The sequence below is a fragment of the Desmodus rotundus genome, chromosome 4 (assembly GCF_022682495.2).
Source record: "Desmodus rotundus isolate HL8 chromosome 4, HLdesRot8A.1, whole genome shotgun sequence".
NCBI classification, from domain to species: domain Eukaryota; kingdom Metazoa; phylum Chordata; class Mammalia; order Chiroptera; family Phyllostomidae; genus Desmodus; species Desmodus rotundus.
The window spans coordinates 64,481,483-64,501,407 of NC_071390.1; the positions used below are offsets into that span (position 1 = coordinate 64,481,483).

Genomic DNA, 19,925 nt, shown 5'->3' on the forward strand with positions numbered 1-19,925 from the left:
CTTTGCCTGGAAAGCACACCTCCCTGTTGGACAGGAAGCCCTGATGGGTAGAGACTGGTGGCCACACAGCAAGTTGGAAGAAGCATGTGCACTGAAGCATCTGGAGGAGCAGAACCCCCAGCGACCACAGGAGTGGCCAGCAGAATGAGGCCCTCCATAGAAGAACCAAGCTCAGAATCTCCATGGTTGCCCAGTGGGGCTGTTTTTCACCTTTCGTGCGTCCTGAACTCTGCTTGGGCTGCTGCTTCCTGATACGCTGGCCCAGCTCCTGTCCCCTACTTCCTAACCCCCGCCCTCAACCCCTTTTCCTCTCTGCTTCCCTGCTGGTGTGGTGAGAGAGCATCCAATGCCTGGCGCCCCCTGCTGACCTTGGGCCACGGCTCAGGCTGAGCCAGGAGGCCTCCAGGGATCTGGAAAAGCCCTGATGGGCAAGAAACACCTCCTGCAGAGGGCTTTGGGGAGGGTGCGGAGGATTTTCCAGACCAGACCCAGCCCACCTACAGTCGGAGGATTTGGGCCGACTTCCTGGGATCAGACTTTGGGAGATCTCTCTTGACACCCTCCACCACCAGCCCTCATTGGGACCTCCCATGTAACGCCACCTGTTGCCCTTTTCTCCTTCCACCTCCCTCTTGCTCCCCCTGCTCCCCTTCCCCAGTGCTGACTACCAGGAACGCTTCAACCCCAATGCCCTGAAGGACTCGGCCCTGTCCACCCACAAACCCATCGAGGTGAAAGGGCTGGGCGGCAAGGCCACCATCATCCATGCGCAGTACAACACCCCCATCAGCATGTACTCCCAGGACGCCATCATGGATGCCATCGCCGGGCAGGCCCAGGCCCAGGGCAGTGACTTCAGTGGGTAAGCGCCGCCCTTCCTCCATGGTGGCTCGCTGCTCACCAGCTTAGCCATGGCAGGGGACCTCATCCCCACAGGGCTGCGGGCACCAGGCTGTGGGGCACCGTAAGAGACTCGAGGCCTCAGGACCAGCTCTCCTCCTTCTCCTTGGGTACAGCCTCTGGCCAGGCCTTCCAGAACACGGCATTCTCTCTTCAGAATTAATCTCATGGTCGGCTTTAGGAAAAGGGTGGAGAAATGTAGACTATGGTGATGCCTCCAAGTACTTGTAATAGCCTCTACAGTTTCCCTGGGCGCTGTGAAGGGGCTGGTTTCGAAAGAGACCTCTGGAATCTTGTTAACCAGTGTCTCATTCAGGATATCCCAGTCTTCTCATAACTAAGCCTTTCTTTGGGGGGAATTGGCTGCGTTCTTCAGATGACAGCAATTCAAATATGTGACAGGGTTTCTTGTTTAGGAAGGGGCCTCTCAACTAACCATCTGGGGTGCTGTCGGCAGTCTCCCCACTGTGGAGCCTGGGTACTGCCTCTTCCTGTTTGCTCAGGGAAGACCGACCTCAGGTCAATGGGACCTCAGACATCCTTGCTTCCTGGAATTTTCCTGTTATCAATGGTTGAGGAACTTGAGGGCTAAATAGGGAAAGAGTTGCCCGAAAATTACTTATGGATCAAACTGCTAATAGTGTAAACACTGATGGGGACCTCTTTCTTCCTCTTTTTGTCTTTCTGTCTCTCCTAGTTTCTCTTTCTCTATATCTGTGTGTACGTGCCTCTGTCTCACTCATCTGTATTCTTTGTGTATCTCTGTGTGTCTTTCTCTTGTCTCCCTGCCCCCCCACACACATGGTCTCTGACTGTTTTCTCCTTGGGAATAACATCAGTGTTGACTTTCAGAACTGAGTGATTATCTCTTTGAGCAACATCTTATCCCTGAGTCAGTAGCCCCAGCAACTCAAGGCAAGAAATCTTTAAATGATGCTGTACTTTTTTTTTTCTGAAGCTGAAAAACAGATGTCGTAAGAGGAATAAAGGGGTTAAAAAGTCCCAGAAACTCCAGTGGTGTTTAACCTTTCCAGAACCCAGCCCTTGTGGCCATGATGTCAGTGAGGTTAAGAGGGGGAGGTTCCAGAGGCCAAAGGAAGGTAGTGCGGACTTGGGGCTCTCCTGTTCCCAGGGAAGCCTGGCTGCTTAGGCCCGCAGTACCTCCTTTGGGCCACCAGGGGACAGAGGTTCCTTGCCCTGGAGCTGTGGGTCTCAGACTCACCAGGCTCAGGCAGAACTCTAGACAAGGTTGATTTCATTCCATCCTTCAAAGCAGAAAATACGGCCATGCAAGTTTAAAAACCAACCATTATCTCATGTGTACCCAGAAAACAAAACGGCCTGGCTAAGCCAAAGAGATAACAGGGATTTCCTGCTAACATTTGTTTGCCACAGAATGTGCAAGTGTCGTTGGTGTGCTCCTAAAAGTGGTAACAGTTACCAAAGGGAAGTTCAGTGGAAGATAATGGAAGAACTGCTCTTCACAAGGATTTTCTATTTTTTGCACCTTGGGCAAGAATGCTATTATTTGGTTTTGCCACTAGGGAACCCAGGATTTTTTTTTTTTAACATGATATACCATTGATCTTTTCTAGTCTGCTGGAAGGACCTTTCCTATCTCCCTCCTATCCCCCTCCCTGTCCCTTCCCTTGCGTGCCTGGGAAGCAACGTGCTTTTCTGTTCCTTCTAACTCAGCCCTGCTGGGCTAGTGCTGCCGTGGTGACTGTGAGTAAGAGCTGCCTCTCTCTGCCACAAGGTGCTCCATTTCTGCTGTCAATTTCCATGGTTCCTTCTTCATTGAAAGTTTTCTTTGTGTTGCTCTTCAGTCTTTATCTGTCCCACTCCCATAACTCATTTCTGATCCCAACCCTGCTCCCTTGTGTGTGTGCTGTCCCTCTGTCATCCCTTGATGGATGTGCACTCACTGTTTGTCCTCTGCTTGGCAGGGCACCACCACTGGCATGAGTAGGCCCCACAGACTCTGTTCCATCATCGTCTATCTGGGTGCGGGATGGTGTGTGGGTTTGGTGGGATGTGTCAGAGGACAGTGCCTCTGTCTGATATTCTTCCTCACACCTACCTCACAGCCACATGCCATACGCTGCAGCCTGTATAGGCTTGTCTTTTGGGGTTTGCCCCAAATAATGTCACTATGGACATAGATGACAGTAACAACACTCATGTTGGCCAACAAGGCTGGGTGTGTCTCTGTGTTCTCCTTGCCATTCTTTGAGGGGGTTCACCCCAGCCTTTTCTGTCTATACTGAGATAGCATAGACCTGAATGTCAGTATCCACGTTGGGCTATTATTTAGGGGAGAGGGTGATAAAGGGGCCTTTTAGAGGTCACTCCCCAGAACCCTCATGAAACATGGATCTAAAGGAGCCAGTGCTTGCAAGACCATCCAAGGGAGGTGGGAGATGAGTCATATTTGGGGGCAGTGTGAGTGGAGTAAATGCCCCATGGTGACCTTGATTTGCAGTGACTATGGAGTATTTTTGGTGGCAAGAAGACCATGTTGTGAGAGGCTTCCCAGAACAGCCTCAGACTCAGGGTCCCAGGACTTTGGGGTTTGCTCCACTCTTTCCCTGAGCCCCAGAGTCTTAAAAAGGCATAGCAGTTCCTTCTTTGGACTCCCAGTCTCTTGCAGCAGCACCAGTCCCTGATCTTTGTACAGTGTGGTAGGAAATGAGCCAACTATGTAAAGCCCAAGGGCCTCACCTGGGGCAGCTTTCTGGAGCCCTGGAGTTTTGGAAGGACAGGGGTGCACATCAAGGGCATGTTCCAGGGGAATGGCAGCAAATACCTTCCATCTGCTTTCTGGACCACAAAGCTCGATGCAGGCAGGCTTACAGACAGGGTCTGGGCTTGGGTCTATACCTTCCCTCATCTATGGCACAGTCCACACTTGCTCCTAGCAGACTAGGGAGTCCTGATTGTATTATGCCTTCCTATTGCTCACCTCACCCAAAGACAATAGGCCCAGCCTCTGCTTTGAGAGCCTTTGGGACACCTCTCTGAGTTGGAAATGGCCTTCTCTAGTGATACCCCCATCCACTCCTCTGCTCCTGGACAGCTCTGGGCTCCTCCCTGCCAGGACCCAAGAGGGATCCACTGGTCTTCCCCACTGGATCCCAACCACAGGCTGCTAACTATCTGTAGCTCTCAGGCCAGGGCACAGCATCAGGGAAGTAGGGGCAGCTCCACCTAGTCTTAGTTACCTTTTGTCACCTATCTTTACCTCTGCTGTCATAGCCTACCCTGAGCCAGATACAGGACACCAATCCTGGAAGACTAGACCAATGCTAGATAGCTCCTTGTAGAGAGGGTAGAAGACATGGGAACTTGGGAGGACCCCCTCCTAGCCAGCTGGCCCTCATGGGTACAGGTAGAGGCAGCCATAGAGGCAGGCAGGAAATGCTGGACAGGGCAAGTGTTTGAGTTGGGCTGTTTCTAGGCATAGAGCATCTGGCTGTACAGGCCCAGTGAGCAGAAGTGGCTCTTCTGAGCCCTTGTCCCTGCAAAGGGTCTGATGGAAAGGACACTGGGCTGGGAGCTGGGAAGTCTGGGTTCTAACTCTATTGGGGACCCCATATGCTGTTACCTAGAGTTAGTCTTCTGGTCTGTCTGGATCTGTTTCAGCATCTGCAAGTGCTTGGGCCTGGGCTGCTGGCTGGGGAGGCAGGCCCTTATTACTGTGAGCTCCACCTGAGTCCATGACAGGGTGGGCTGGGCATTCTACGTCCTCCAGCCCTGACTGGCCAGGGTGAGTGGGCACCCATAATGCTTTTGATATATCCTGCCCTGCAGTCTGGTCTAGGCTGGAAGGCACTGAACCCAAGTAGCTCTGGGGGCCCTTCTGGCTCTGAAATAAGATTTGTTTATTTAACTAAGTTTTGAGCACCTACTATGTGCCAGACCCTGGGAGTCTAAGCGAAGGTCACCAGGTCTCCTTCAATAGGCTGGGGCAGAAGACTGGTGACACTCCTGCAGCTCCACTCCCAGCTCCCCCAGGCCAGAACCCCCGTCTGCAGACGATACACTGGCCACATGGCCTTGTTGCTGTGTTTCTCACCCCCTCACCCTCACTTGCCTGTTTGTAGCTAAGAGGTAGCCTTCAGTCCTCTACTATGGCTGTCATGGCTTTGGTGGCTTCCTATTTGGATCCAAAGGTGTGAGGAGGACAAGGGATCAACCCTGAGGAAGACTTTGGGTCCTGAATTGCCTGTCACATAGCCTCAAATTCAGGGCCTGCTCAGGAGGGTAGAAATTACTCCAAGAAGATGTGTTCTGCCTCCTTTCTCCTTAAAGGAAATCCAGCACCTGGGGTGGGTTATGTCTTCAGGTCAGTGTCTGCAGCAAGCATGGGGAGGGGTGTTGGCTGGAGAGATCTGAGCCTCCTGACCCTCTGTGAGAGGAATCACTGTCTAATTGTGGCCACCCTGAGCACTGAGGACCCAGCCAACCCCTTTTCCCAGGCTCTCAGATGGCAGTGGGTAAAGGGAATGGTGGGTTCAGACAAGTAGGGGCCACCATGGGTGTAAGGGGTGCCAGGGGATGCAATGTGGGGGGAGTGTAAGGGGTTAGGAGTAGGGTTCTAGTCTAGCTGTCACCCACAGCATCTTTCTGCATTGCAGGAGTCTTCCTGTTAAAGACCTTGCTGTAGACAGCGCATCTCCTGTGTATCAGGCTGTTATTAAGAACCAGAACAAGCCAGAAGATGAGGCTGATGAGTGGGCCCGCCGCTCCTCCAACCTTCAGTCTCGCTCTTTCCGCATCCTGGCCCAGATGACAGGGACAGAATACAGTAAGTGAGGGCTCAGTGGCAGCAGGGGGGTGGTGCAAAAAGGAGAGATGCTGAGGGGTCATGAGGGTCCTGGGCCCTACCCCCACAGTCCCACAGAGGGCAGGGAATCAATCCCCTCCTTCCACTTTTTGAAGGTGAGCTGGTCTTGATAGATAAATAATGGCTGCTGAGCCCCTTTGGGGCCCTGGGGCAGGCAAATGGCATCAATGTTCTGCTTTGCATCCTGACCAAACAGTGGGCAGCAGGCTTGCCATGGTGCTTCTGGGCGAAATTACTGCCCAGAGCTGGGATAAAAGGACCTTACAGGCCATACCTCTGGCCACTCCCACCCAGCTACACCATTTCCTCTCATATTCCCTTTCTCCTCCTGCCCTCTGCCCAGCACACAGCCTTTTCCTTCCTACTTTAGTCTAGGAGCTGTCATTGGTGGGGACTCAGTGCCCACAGAGCTCTAGTGGCTTTTCTTCTTTATGTTCTCTGTTACTCCTCCTGACCAGCAACTTTCTATCCACAGTGCAAGACCCTGATGAAGAAGCTTTGAGAAGGTCAAGGTAAGTGTCTGGACGAAGACTCTGTGACCTTGCCCCTCCTAATCCCATTCCTCCCCCAGTAACCCCAGGTCACATGACTTATGGAAGGAATCCCTCAAGCTTATGTATTTGGAAACTCTTGGCCCCTAAGGGGCTCCAGCAGATGCTGGTTTGGGGGCATTTGTTGCGGATCAGTGAGGTGGGTGCCTGGAACTGAGTCTCTAAACCCCGGGCTCAGGCTGCCAGAGTGAGGACTCTGGGCTCTCCTGGCTCTGTCCGTGGGCAGGGGGCAGGGCTGCTTTGGCCTTCGCTGGGCTGTTGAGAATGAGGGCATCTCTCCCTGTGAGGGCACCGAGCCAGCTGCCTTGCCTGCCCACCTTGTGAATCTGGAAGGTAGGCACTGGGAAGCAGGCACCATGAGGGCTCTGATGGTCATGGGTGCCAGACCCCTGGACTTACCTGTTGAGGTATTAGTTCCATAAATTGCTCAGAGCAAGACAGCTGCTGCAAGGAAGGACAAACCCTGGGCATGAGGAGGGGTTTGTGCAGGGCTAGGCATCTCAAGGTCAAGGTATAGTGTTTAAAACACTGGCAGGCCTGAGGCCACAGCCACTAACCGACCACCTGTGGCTTGTCAAATGCTCATGGAACAGGGCATGAGGGGGCATGCTGCCCTGGAACCCAACAGAACCCATTAGGGCCTTTCATGTGGAGGCATGGAGTCCAGTGTGATTGTGCTATACTCCAGAGGCAAATGTCATCTGCATGTTCTTCCCGGAAGAATCTGCCTTGGGTCAGTGCATCCTGTGGTGAGCTCTGTGTGAGGCTGGGGCTCAGAGGCGCTCTTCCACCCTGGGCCAGGCTTTCTGTACTTGCTAACCTGTGTGTCATGGCCATGACTGTTCAGAGAGTAGAACTCTGGGGCAGCTGGAGTTGATGTGGATTTTCTTTTTGAACCTGTATTTTTGCCAATCCAAATTGCTTCCACTCTTTGGCTGGGGCTTTCAAGCCTAAAGTGTGGTCCTCCCAGGCCTGCTAACAATGGCATGCAGTTTCAGTAACAGTTCTCAACCTGTTACTGGCTGCAGTGTGTCCATAAGTGCCTGAAATGAGATGTTTGACTTAACTCAGAAGTTAGTATCTAGCTCATTTAAGTGTGACTGAACTGTCAGCTCTCCCCCTCCTATACTCCACTGCCCCTGTGTGTTGTTTCCATGTTTGTCCCACCTCCTTTCTGAGGCCACCCCCATAGGTGCTCCTGTGAGCAATGTAGCCTTAGCAAAGATTTGATAAAGGGGCTTTACAGCACATACCCCATAGCAAACAGCTTCATAGTCCCAGGTTCCTTCCAATAAAAAAACCAACAGGGGCATTTTCTCTCCCTCTCATGAGGCAACTCTGCCTTTCTGGCCCCTGCCATCTCCTAGATGTACTTCTGGCAGGTTGCTCTAAGCTTGTATCTCGTTAACTGGACACTGTCTACAGGCAGGAGGGTACTGGTGGAGGTAGATAACAGGGAACTTCTATCTTTTATATTTCTTCTGGAGTACTTTTAGGTACTGGAAAGTTAGTGGGTGAGGAGAACACAAAAGGCAGTATTTAGGGTGGTCCCCAGGCCTCGTCATTGGCCTCCCCTTTCCTGGCGTCCAGGTGCATCTCTTGGGGCTTGTTCTGCCTGGTCCTGTAAATAAGTGGGGAGGTTAGTCCTTCCCCCTAGGCCCTATCCCATATGAGCTTGGTTCAGTCCCCAGCAGAAAGCAGAGGGGCTTGGAATCTTGAGAACTCTGTTGTAAGTCTTAGAGCCTCTCCCCTGGCCACTGTAGGGTTTTCTAGGGAAATCTGGAAGGAAGGAGAAGAGGAGGCTCCAGCTTGCTTTCTTCCTTAGTCCCAGGCTCCCACCCAAGAAAGCAGCTTCCCACAGGTGCTGAGCCATTATTAGCCCCTCCCTCTGGGGTCTTTGGCCATGCAATGAAGGTTCTGGGGTGCCCAGAAGAGATTCTGCCCAGGACTGGAGGGGCATAAGCTTTCTGCTCCTCTCTCTTATCCTGACTTTAATTTCTAGGGGCTTGTCCTCATAGCCTCCCCCAAAATGCCCATCCTCCCCATGGCCACAGGAGGAGGGTAGGCATTTTCATTTCATAAAATCCTAAGCAGCCTGTGGACCTGGGGCATGGGGTGCAGTGGCTGCAGTGGTTCAACTGTGTGATTAAAGCCTGAAGTAGTGACTGTGGCTGTTGGTCACAGGTGGGGCCCTGCACTCACCCTGCACTTCCATCTGTCCCCACTCCCAAGTTGGAAGCTATACCCCTAGTCCCTGGTGACCTATCTTATTGGCTGAGGGCAGCCACAGCCTCCTCTTTCTCCTCCTAATTCAGCCGTGCTCACAGCGAGGGGTCTAAGAGTCTCTCCTGAAGGTTGAGTTTCCCCAGGATGGCTTCCCACTTCCAGGTGACTTACTCCAGCAGAGCCCGAGTTTGCCAGATGCTGGAGGCCTGGCAGCCTACACAGGCTTGTACATGCACAGAGTGCTTTCTACTTCCTGTGTGATGGGAAAGCTGACAGGAATGCCCATGAGTGGTGTCAAGAGTTCTGTACCAGGCAGCAGCACTGATGGCTCTGGGCAAGTGTAAGTCTGCATGTCAAAGGACTCTGCATACTCTCACTTCACCTGTCACTCCTAGGCCTCCAGGATCTGCCCCCCACAGAGTCCCAGAGAAGCTCACAACCCTGCTTCCCCTCTATGCCCTTCAGTGGGCCCTGGCTTTATACTCTCTGACACTCTGACAGTGTCTCTGGTAACTGGTAGCAGGTAGCTTTCTTCTGACGCTCCAGTGCTCCCCTGCTGGCCACCCCAAGGCAGAGTCTAATCTCCAAGGACTCTATCTTTATAGGTGAGGCAGGGTATGCCCCTGAAGAGCCCAGATATCCCCTGTGGATTTGGCTCCCATCCCAGGAAAGACCCAGCGCCTTAGAAGGTGGGCTTAAACACTAGCCTGATGACAGCTTCCACACGGGACCCGTTCTTAGTGGGTGCTGGTAATGTTGTAACTCCCAGCCTCCTCTGAAAGAGCATAGCACAAATAGTGCCTCCCTCCAAAAGCAGAGCCTCTAGTCTCAGAGAAGACACCATAGCTTCCCTCTGATTTTGGAAAGGCAATCTGGGGTCCTGATGGCTTGGAAGGTCAGGTCAATGTTGGGCAGCCCTGATGGGGCTGGGAGTAGGAACAAGCCTAGCTTTATCAAAGGTAGGGCTTGAACCTGTGAGGCATCTGGATCCCACTGGGTGTAACCATCCCAGAGGACCCCAACGTGTAGCCCAGACATCCCCTGGCCCCTACCTTGTGGCACCACTATGTATAAGTACAGTCTCCATGTTTACCTGATGTTCACCTAGATAAAGAAACTTCATCTCTCTGAGTCCCCAAGAGTTAAGGAACAAAGTTGATTTTAGCGACAAGTTCATAGACAAGTTGAAGGTGAGGGTTGATTGCACACCCCTCCACAAACAACATAACTCCACCACCCCCACATATCCCTTCTCCACTGTGCAACCACCCAAGGTTCTTTTTCCTCTCATTACCTGCCCCCTTCTAACACAGCAGGGACTTACTGGTTCCTCCCTCCTCCTCTGCCATGTTTTGTCCCCTCCCTGGCACATTCAGCTCTGTCCCTGCTCACTTGGCTGACTCTCACGGTGCCACCTGGCTCAGGGCCCTCTGTCAAAGGGAACCCTCATGAGGAGCAGTCAGAAGCTATACATAATAAAAGTTACCTGTGTTTTGTGAATGTATTTGTCCTTGGTGTTCTGCAAGCCTAGCAAGTTTGAAAACCACAATTGGAGAGATCAGGAGAGTCCTAAATGTCCCCTGAGCAGCCCTTGTGGGCATCCCAAGATCTCTCTCCCTTTCTTCCTCTCTTCCCCTCTCTCCTCTTCCTTCTCCTCATTTTTCGCTCTGGCTGGCTGTGAATTTTCAAACAGCTCCAAGCAGAGCAGGCTCACTAGACTCAAGATGCCCCAGAACTGTCCCTGCCCTGTCACTGAGCACCGATGACAAAGGCTGCAGGCCTGGCTGAACAAAGAGGCTGTGGCTGTGTCTGTGTCCTGGGAGGTCTCTCTGGGATGGTCTTCAGTGCTGTCAGCAGGGCTGTGTGACCCTGCCCCAGGGCCTCTCCTCATGCTGTCTCTGACCCTTCTCCCTGACCTCAGAGAGGCTGGCACTTAGATCATGGCTCTGATGCTCAGTTTCCAGGTGGCTTTACCCCATTCATGATGTCTCTGGGCCTTGGCTTCCTCTTCGTAGTAGGAAACTTTGGACACAACTAGTGGTTTTAAAATATGTGAGCAGTGGGCCCCGTTTATCAGACAGAATCTTAAAGAGACCTGATATGCAGGACTGAAGATAGGTGGGGTGTCCACCAGGTAATGCAGATGTGGGAACATTGTAAATGTGGGGACACGGGACTGTTACTGTGGAGAAATGTAAGACCAGCACTGCCCCATCCTCTGATTTTTAAAGACTTAAAGCCGATCCTTCTAATTTTTACATGCTGGCAATTCATTTATTAAACCATTTTGAGACCATTGCAGACTGGTAAGCATGCAGTTATAAGAAATAATACAGAGGCTACCCTTTACCCCCAACAGTAATGTCTTGCAAAACTACAGTAAATAGCAAAATTAGGGTGTTGACACTGATATAGTCAAATGCAGAATATTTCCATCACCCGAGCATTCCATGTTGCCCTTTTATAGCCATACTCACCTCCCTACTGCACACCCTCCCCCTAACTTACAGCAATCACTGTTACCTTCTCTCCATTTCTATAATTTTGTTGTTTCAAGAATATTGTATAAATAGGATTATAAAGCCTCTGACCTTGTGGGATTGGATTGTTCAGTCCAATGAATTCACTGGAGATGTACCCAAATTCTTGAGCATACCATTGGTTCATTTGTGTGTTTTTATTGCTGAGCAGTATTCAATGGACTAGATGTAGCAATTAATTTTTAAAATGAGTTTTAAGCACTGTCCAGGTTAAATACTTGGCATTTGTGGCTTGATGTGGCCCCTGGGCCACTGATGGATACCTCTGATCTGAAGGATATTAGAGGCCCCTCCAGCCTGAGGTAGGGAGTGTCTAGGAGTCTGGTGTCTGTGTCACTGGCCTTCTCTAGGCACACTCTCTCCTCCATTTCTTTGTTTCTGGCTGCTCCTCACCTGCTTTGTCTTGTGCCCTCAGCAGAGCAGGCTGTGGGTTGAGCCCCTGAGACCCTGCTGGTGGGAAGTGGCGGGAAGTCCTGGCCCTCTCTATGTGTGCCAGCAGACTTGTGAGTATGTGTGTATACACATGTGCCTGGCCATGCTCAGGCCTAGAAGGGCAGGCAGGGGCAGTTGGTGGTATTGGAAGGCTTCTTTCTGAGGACAGAAAAAGGTTGGCAGAGACTGGGGCAGCACAGCAAGGTGACAGGCCTGCTCACCAAGCTTTATCACGGGAGCAGGTTTCTTCTTCTTTATGTCCAGCTAGGGGACAGAGACAATGCGAAGCCCACCTGCCGATGTCGTTCATCCCCAAGAGCCCACAGCCAAAGCAGCCCTGCCCAGCCCTAACCACACAGGCCAGGGAGACCCCAGAGGCTACCCTTTGCCAAGCCTGTCCTCAGGCCCTCTAGCCAGGCCCTTCTCCAGGGCTGCCCAATCATTCAAGTCAGGGACTTTAGGCCCTCCATACTGGTCCTTGGGACTCTGGTCTTGCCCCAAACCAGGCCTGACCATCTGGAAAGTGCCCAATGGAGGGCAAAGCCTCTTCATGCCAAATTCCCCCTCCCAAACCTGCCCCCTGCCCCAGCTATTAGGGGAATGTCGGACATGTCCCCTAACCCCTTTCTTTCTTTCTTTCTTTCTCTCTTCTCTCTGTCTCTCTGTCTCTCTCTCTGTCTCTCTCTCTCTCTCTCTCTCTCTGTCTCTCTGTGCCACAGGGAAAGGTTTGAAACGGAACGTAACGGCCCACGTTTTGCCAAATTGCGCAACTGGCACCATGGGCTTTCAGCCCAAATCCTTAACGTTAAAAGCTAAAAGACTATCTGGAGTCCCCTTCAACCTGCTCCCTTTTTCCCCCTCACAGATCTGGCATGTGAGCCCCATGGAGATGCTTGAGAATGTAGAGCTGGGCTGGGGCACCATTAATAGTCAAGTGCTGCAGTTCTGCTCTCTGCCCATCCTGTGCAGCACCGCACCCATTCACCCCCACCCTTCAGTGCAACCCTCACTGCCCCCCAAACAGCCCAACCCTTTGCTCCCCTGCCCAGGGTCCTAACTATAGTTCAGAGAGAATGTGATGGGGTTTGCTGGCATAACATCCCAGAACCAAGGGAAACAGAATGTGTTGCTGGTTGATTTCCTACCAACCTCAGCTCCTGGGAGAGGCAGCCCTGCCTACTGCCGTCATGGAAGGAGTCTCCCCATAGATCAGGGTCCTGGGAAGAGGCCAACTCCCTGTCCTCACTCACTCCCTTGCTGCTCTCTGGAGTCTGGCAGCCCAGAGCAGGGCTCTCTGCGGAGGAGATGGAAGACCTAGGGTAGATGAGGTGGAGGTGGAGATTGGGGCATGGGCTCTCTCCTCCGTGCTGTGTGTGCTAGCTCCCTAGTTCTCTCTCCTGTACATATATGCATGCTTGTTCTGAAATAAAGAGGATTTGAAATGAACTAAACCAGCCTCAGTCATGCTGTGCCTGTGTGCATACCATCCAAGAGGAGCATGTCTGAGATGGGGAAAGGACAGGCACCTCAGAGGAAGGGCAGTACAGCTCTGCCCTCCACTGATTTCCCACCTTGAGGGCCCTGTCTAGGCTATAAGCTCAGGCTGGCAAATGGTGTGTGGGGATCTCCGCCGTGCCAGGTGGGAAGCCTTAGCCTCCCATGGGGCAGTGTGTATCAGTGGGTACCCAAATGTCCCCTGATTCTGCTCCCACACCCAGCTGCAACCAGCAGGCTGAGCCATTCATCCCTCCCCATCAGAAAGCAGGCCTCAAGCTCCCCTCCCAGAAAGGCACTGCTCATGCTCAGCCCTGCTCCAGGCAGCTGGAGAAGGGGCTCAGGAAGGCACACCTGTGCTAAGGAGTAGGTGGTGGTTGCTGCTGGGGATCCTCGAGGTGCCAGGGCCATGGCTCAGGGGAGAAGAAGTGGAAGATGTGCCTGGTGGAGTCTTTCTCAGGTGGCTGGAAGGTGTAGGAGACCTCCAGCTGGGTCTTGCTTCTGGCTTCCACCCACCTGTGACCATTTCCTTGACCTGAGCATTTAGGAAGAGCCAGGCTGGCAGGCTCACGTCCTCCCCACACTCCTGTCTATCCATCAGCCTGGTCCCTGATTGCAGAAACCACTGGCTGAGAACATGATACCAACTGCACTTAGCAAATAAAGGCAGATGCTGAGGCCCATCCTCCAGGACTCCCCTGACACCCCTGTGGCTAGACTGGGCCAGAGCTTGCTCCTACTCCCGCTTCCTGGGCACACATTTCCTTTCTGTCTCTAGGGATCTTGGCAATCCCATCTGGAACAACTGGTTAGGGAGACTGCTCTATCTAGTCCACCATCCTGAGATACTCTCAAAAGTCCCCTGGCAGCCTGTTCCATTTTGGCCTCCCATTTCTTCCTGTCTCTAGCAGTCTAACTCCAGAGTTAGGCTAGGGCCAGGCACAGCAAGCTTGCTGAGGGATTGACAGAGGAGATGGGGGTATGTGTTCCTGTCTACATGTAGTCATTCTGGAGCATACCCATATTTAGCCGAGCTTTCACTGAGGAATTTGAAGGCCCAATGATGGGTTGTGGGGCTGGGGGCTGCCAGGCAGAGAGAGGTCCCAGACAGTGGGTGTCCTGAAGCTAACAGAGGACCTGAGTCAATCAGTCAGAACTGGTGGCCTTGCAGTTCCTTGTCCCTGATCCCCAGGCTGGTTGCTGAAGCCCTCTTGAAGCTCTGGAAGGCTCTCATTTGCTTTCCAGCCTGCCTGGTGCCTCCCAGTGACCCCAGTCCTCTGCATGCAGCCCTCCAGAGTAAATAGGAAAGATGTCCTCATTCAGCATTCTGTGTCCATGGAGCTGATGTGGCTGTGACTGCCCATGATGCAAGGTTGCTCATGTGAGGTCCAGAGACAGGGAGTGCCCCTTCGACTGAAGGGTCAGAGAAGGCTTCCTGGAAGAAGGTGTTTGTGTGTCTGATCCTCAAGAACAGTTAGGATTGGGGTATGAGTGATTAGGGAAGGCTGGACAGTACTCTAAGCAGAGGAAGCAGGGGTGCTGATGAGAAGAAGGATTGTCCCAGGGGTGAAACGTAAGTTAATAATTTTAGCTGGAATGGAGGGAATACAGAGGATGTTTTGGTTAGTAGTGGTCCAAAGTGAGAATGCCAGGCTATGGGACTTTGACTGTATTCTGAAGGCAATGTGGAACTAGTGAAGGTGGCAGGCCACCATTCACATGGCAGCCTGTGAGGACTGCTATGCACTGTGCCCGAGGGGTGTCATTCACATAGACTACAATGTCAACAGGGCTCCTGGAGTTGTGTAGTGCAGCAGCCTGGCTGCAAAGTGACCTGGTCAGGGCTTCCCTGGACAATAGTCAGTGATCAGGCTACAAGATGCAACACTAACGAGGTGGGTGGCAGCATGAGCAGTTTAAAGACCATCCACCTGACTGGTGTTCTGTCATCATCTGATCGACAGAGATGTTCATGTTACATTCTCTTAACTAATACAAATAGCATCATCACCCCAATAATAAAACCCTCCCTTAGCACCATCAATCACAACACCTCCATCATCAATATTTCCAATCTGAGCCCAGTAACCACAAACTCGAAGACCCAGCACCACCACCAGTACCAGCCAATCCTTTCCATACATAATATCATTGTCATCAGTAAAGGCATCATCCAAAGGCCACCACAACATAGCATAGGGTTGGTATGCTCCACCTTAATGCCAGCTGGGTTGAGAGACAAGATGGGCTGAAGAGGGGACTGTAGCCAGGATGTGTTTCTCCTCTGGCCACACCCTCCCCATAGAGCCATGAGCAGTTGAATATAGTTGGTTTGCTTTGGTTTTTGCTTAGATATTTAAAGTGAATTATGACCGAGTCCGGAGGCAGCTAGAGTATGCTAAATCAGGCTGGAGTGATTTCATGGGTACTGAAGCCAGGGCCATGCTTGCTCATTGAGACACCCTCCTGAGGGTTTTGGGGGCTCGTGAAACTTCGGGCAGCAATTAGCCTAGACAAGACCCTTTAGGATATTCTACTTTGCTTCCCCTACCTTTCTTAGGCCCTGGCTGCTTGGTGTCTGTAGACAGTGGTCCTAGATAGGATACCACTCAGCAAGAACCCCAAGCAGCAGGCTCATGTGCATGCTTTTTGTCCTGGCCCTGTTGAAGATCATGAATTTTCCTAGGGCCCACCTCACTCCCAGAATCTGGGGTTCATTTGGAGCTATGTCTAGGGAGAACACAAGGTAAACTGGTGTGACAGGAAATTGGGAAAAAAGGGGACAGGCAAAGTCAACTTTCTATTTGTTCAGCAGAATACTGTTCCTAGCCCAGACATTTTCATCACTCCTGTCCTGGGTGGTGTCCTCAGTTTCCAGAAGCCCACTGGAAGCATGTAACACGGTCAGGGAGAAACAGATAAAGGGGGCCGGGTGTCCTATGTCAGCCTGGGCTTTCCCAGGCCATACGTGTCCATGCTGTCAGGAGGGTCTAGTAGCCAGCTCAGCAATATGGCTTCAGGAATTGCAGCTACTTCTCTGATGCAGCTGCTTCACAGAAATAGCTCCCAGAAGCCAGGCTTTTTCACAGAGGATGGGTGAGTGGCTTCATGGAAAGGCCAGGGCTGGGCACTGCCACAGGCCTGAGAACTGGGCTTTCTGAAGCCTCTTCTCTGAACTACTAAGCTGGGAAAGACCGTGGCTACTGCCCTTGTCCATCACGGGTGCTTCTTACACAGTCACAGAGAAGAATAGTGCTCCCTCCCATGGGTCAGTCAATCCATGGCCTTGCCACTTCTCCAGCTCTCTTCTTTCTCAACCCACTCACGTTATTTCATGGCTTTCTCTGCCACACACCTCACTGGATGGAGGAGATGGATTCGATGGTGCTTTGGTAAACAGCTCATGGCACTCCGGCATTCCAGTGTAGCAAGGTCTCTGCAGCACCTTCCCACTCCAGGTGTGATACATGGACCAGCAGCATCAGCATCACCTGGGAGTTTGTTACAGCCACAGACTCTTAGCCCAGCCCAGACCTACTGAACTAGAAGCTGCATTTGAACAAGATACCCAGGCGATTCACCTGCTGCACATTAAACTCTGAGAAGTGTTGCAGTGAGGTTTTGGCAGGTGGTTGATGTTTTAGCCGACTCAGTCTCTCTGGAAATCAGGTTCCTCACCTGTAAAAATGAGGATCTTTATACCAATCTCACAGCAAGGTTGAAAGGATCAAATGGAATAATGCTTATCCAGCTGTTTGCACAAAGCCTGGCATATGGTAAGCACTACAGAGGGAAGATTAGTATTTTAATTCTTTCCAATAAGAATAGTGTCTTTTGTGGGGGAAGATTCTACTTGCCTTATTCTAAGCAGAATTACCTTTCTCCCTCCATGAGGCTACACTTGGGGTGGTAAGGCTTCAAATCCAAATGTCTCTCAGTCAGATCCTGCAGTCACTACCCATATGTTCTAGGAGCTTGAGCAGTTGAATTCTGCATCTCCATTCCCTCATCAATTAAACAGAGTAGCTAACATCTACATCAGAGGGTGGTTGTGAGGAACTACAGACATATGCCTGGGTACCAGGGTACACATAGTACCAGGGTAATAAATGAATTGCATCGGATGGGGACCACCATCCCCACTTGCAGGGGCTGCAGTATCCTGTTGCTGATGTAGCAAGTACATTGGGTTAATCCAATGACTCAGATAAGATAATGTGCATTTCTTTGTTTTCCTATAATTTAATTTGTATTCTCTGCCCTGTTTCACAGGTGGCAGAAATCTAATCCCACCAATCCAGGCTCTGATGCTCCTCTCTTGCTTTGGAGTGGTTTTGGAGGAAGAGATGCTTACAGAATAGCAAGGCAGACAGGGTGGGGCATCTGGCACGTGGTCCTTGATCATGGTGTACCTGTGCTGGCATCTGCAGGGATATCCCCATTCTGTCTGGTCATACTGGTCTACACTGTGGCACAGCAGTCACCTCTCTTGTTCCCAATTTCAGGGTCTTTCAGATGTGCAGGCACTGAGGGCCATGGCTATGACACTCTTGGGTATATGGGGAATCCTCTGCGGCTGCTAGTGCACATGATAGCCTGGGGGTCTTTGGGCTGACTTAGATCTGTCTGCCCCTTCACCATGGGCCTAGGAGACCCTGGGGTCCTGCCACCTGTCTACGGTTTAGCCAGAAAAGGGGCACAGCTGCCTCTATTCTCAAATCCCCCAAGCCATGTTGCCCCCTTTCTGGTCTAGATAACCTTCATCTGCCTGGCACAGCAGCTTCCATCCATCTTCCAAATGTAGTTAGTGCCTTGAGTCTCTCACAGTCCAAAAGCCTAGGCTCTCACCACTCTAGAGCCTAAGCCCTTGACCCTCAAATATCTGACCTTTGCTTTTCTTATCGTATCATCTCTTCTCAAAGGCTATGTGTGCCTCTGACTAAATGGAGAAGGATGGAAAAAAAAAAAAAGGAAAACAGGATGAGGGTTGATAATTCAATACTTTTCCATCACACTGTGTTTTTTGTGATATATACTCAGAAAAATTAGGAAGTACAAATAGGGGGCAGTTCTTATCAGGCTTGAGAATAATTTTGCTACTGTGATCCTCCTTGTGGTTTGAGCCCTTCCCTCTTGGGGTTCTGGTGGGGGGTGGGGCTCTTTCTCTGAAGCTGGGGCCATGCCTTCTGGAAGATCCTGCTCTGTTTGCAGTGTGAATGCTGCCTTCCACCCAGCCTGCCTCTGCTGCAGCCACCACTGCCATGCAGAGTGGCCCCCTTGACCTGTTGTCTCTCTTGGTCCCACCTTATCAGCACCCCTATTGAGCATGCTCCAGTGTGCACCAGCCAGGCCACCACCCTGCTGCTGCCTGCTTCTGCCCAGCTGCCTGCTGCTGCCTCTCCCAGCGCAGCCTCGCCACCCCTGGCTTCAACCACTGCCCACGCTACCACCGCCTCTGCCACGGCCCTTGCTTCAAGCCGTGCAGGAAGTCCAAGGTAACTGCCCCACAGGTGCCGGCCCTGGCCGTGGGGTAGGGAGGCAGGAAAGGCCTCACCCTGGGTGCATCTGTAGGCAGCTGTGCCTGGTCCTCAGAAAGGCCTAGCCAAGGTGGTTAGGAGATCAAGGTCCTGAGGAAGCTAAGGCTATCACAGCTTGCTGCAACAAGGGAAGGGGAGTGTGCAGTCTGGCTGAGGACAGATTATGCTCTAGTGAGAGAGATAAAAGTCACACACACACACACATTAGATAACAAACAGAAACTGTGTGGAAAGTCTGTGCTCCTGGAACTGGAATTAGAGAGAATGAAAGTTGTCACCATGGGCTGGGCAAGCTGAGGAAGGCTCCATGAAGGAAGGAGCACTGACCTGTTCAGAGAAGGCAGGTCAGATACTTAGCAGCTAACTTGCCCTCCTCCCTTAGGCTCTCTTCTCTTGATTGAGAAGCATGCTAACTCCAGAGGAAGCTGGTGCAGTGGGTTTTAAATCTCTGCTCCACCACTTAGTGTGTATAATCTTCAGAAAGACTGGACTTCTCAGAACCTCAATTTCCTCACCTTTGAAGACGTTTAATGCAAATCTATTTTATAGGGTTGGGATAGAAAAGTACATAAAAAGGTCTCAGGTATTGCAATTTATTGTTTTCTGACTTGCCTTCCTGGGTACCCAGCAAAAGTGGGGGCAGGGATTTGAGGGGGTGTGGGCAGGTGTGAGGAGGTGCTGGAGGCAGGCTGGCAGATCACTCTGGAACAGCCAGACAGTGTAACAGGCCAGGCTGACCAGCTCTTTCTGGGTTGCATGGAGCTGTCAAATTGGTGTTATGGTCAGAGTCAGACTTCTCATTCTCCCACACTCCTCTTCCAGGATTTGGCTGGAAAGGACATACCTCAGGATGCACAGGTCCCTCAGGAGGAAGAAGGGTGAGCAGAGTAGCCCACAGGCTTGTAGGCTCCAGCCCTTCCCCTGGGGCTGTACAGTGACCCAGGTGGTTCAGTGCCCAGCCTTTCCCCAGCCCAACTCAAGCCACCAGGCTGAGCCCACTCCAGCCTACAGGGCTTGTTCTATCCCAGTTCCCAGGAACACTTAACAAGTGCCTCCCCTCTGCATACTAAAATTGCTTCAGGTAAGGGAACAAAGAAGAAACTTAGAGGAGGGTAAGAAATGTCCCTGTTGCTGAATGGGAAGATGCCTCTCTAGTTCGGATTGGGGAGCTCTCGATGCTGGGGCTCTGCTCAAGGGCAGGATTCAGCGGCGCACTCCAGGCCTCTGTCTCTTGGGGTCCTCAGGACTCCCTCAACAGGGCAGACCTTCCTTCACTTTGTCTTGCAAAGAGAGCCTGGGTGGAGGTTGCAGAGGGACCTGGAGTGCTCCTAGCTTCAGGCTGGAGCAGAAGGCATCAGGGGACCACACTCTAGGCCCAGCTACCTTCTCTTCCTGCACA

At 51.9% G+C, this 19,925-nt stretch overlaps 1 protein-coding gene across 7 annotated transcripts in view; it reads left to right on the forward strand.

The window, feature by feature from the left end:
• Nucleotides 1-19,925, forward strand: part of LDB3 (LIM domain binding 3) — a 65,212-nt gene that overhangs the window by 16,370 nt on the left and 28,917 nt on the right. For 2 of the 7 annotated variants that reach the window (XM_053922832.1, XM_053922835.1), the window contains 4 exons: nucleotides 659-862; nucleotides 5,538-5,707; nucleotides 6,222-6,258; nucleotides 18,302-18,484. In XM_053922832.1, the coding sequence (XP_053778807.1) occupies nucleotides 659-862; nucleotides 5,538-5,707; nucleotides 6,222-6,258; nucleotides 18,302-18,484 (594 nt within the window). Of the gene's footprint in view, nucleotides 1-658; nucleotides 863-5,537; nucleotides 5,708-6,221; nucleotides 6,259-12,214; nucleotides 12,941-18,301; nucleotides 18,485-19,925 lie in introns of those variants that run through there. The other 5 variants (XM_024561228.3, XM_053922831.1, XM_053922834.1 and 2 more) reach the window with 5 other exon arrangements.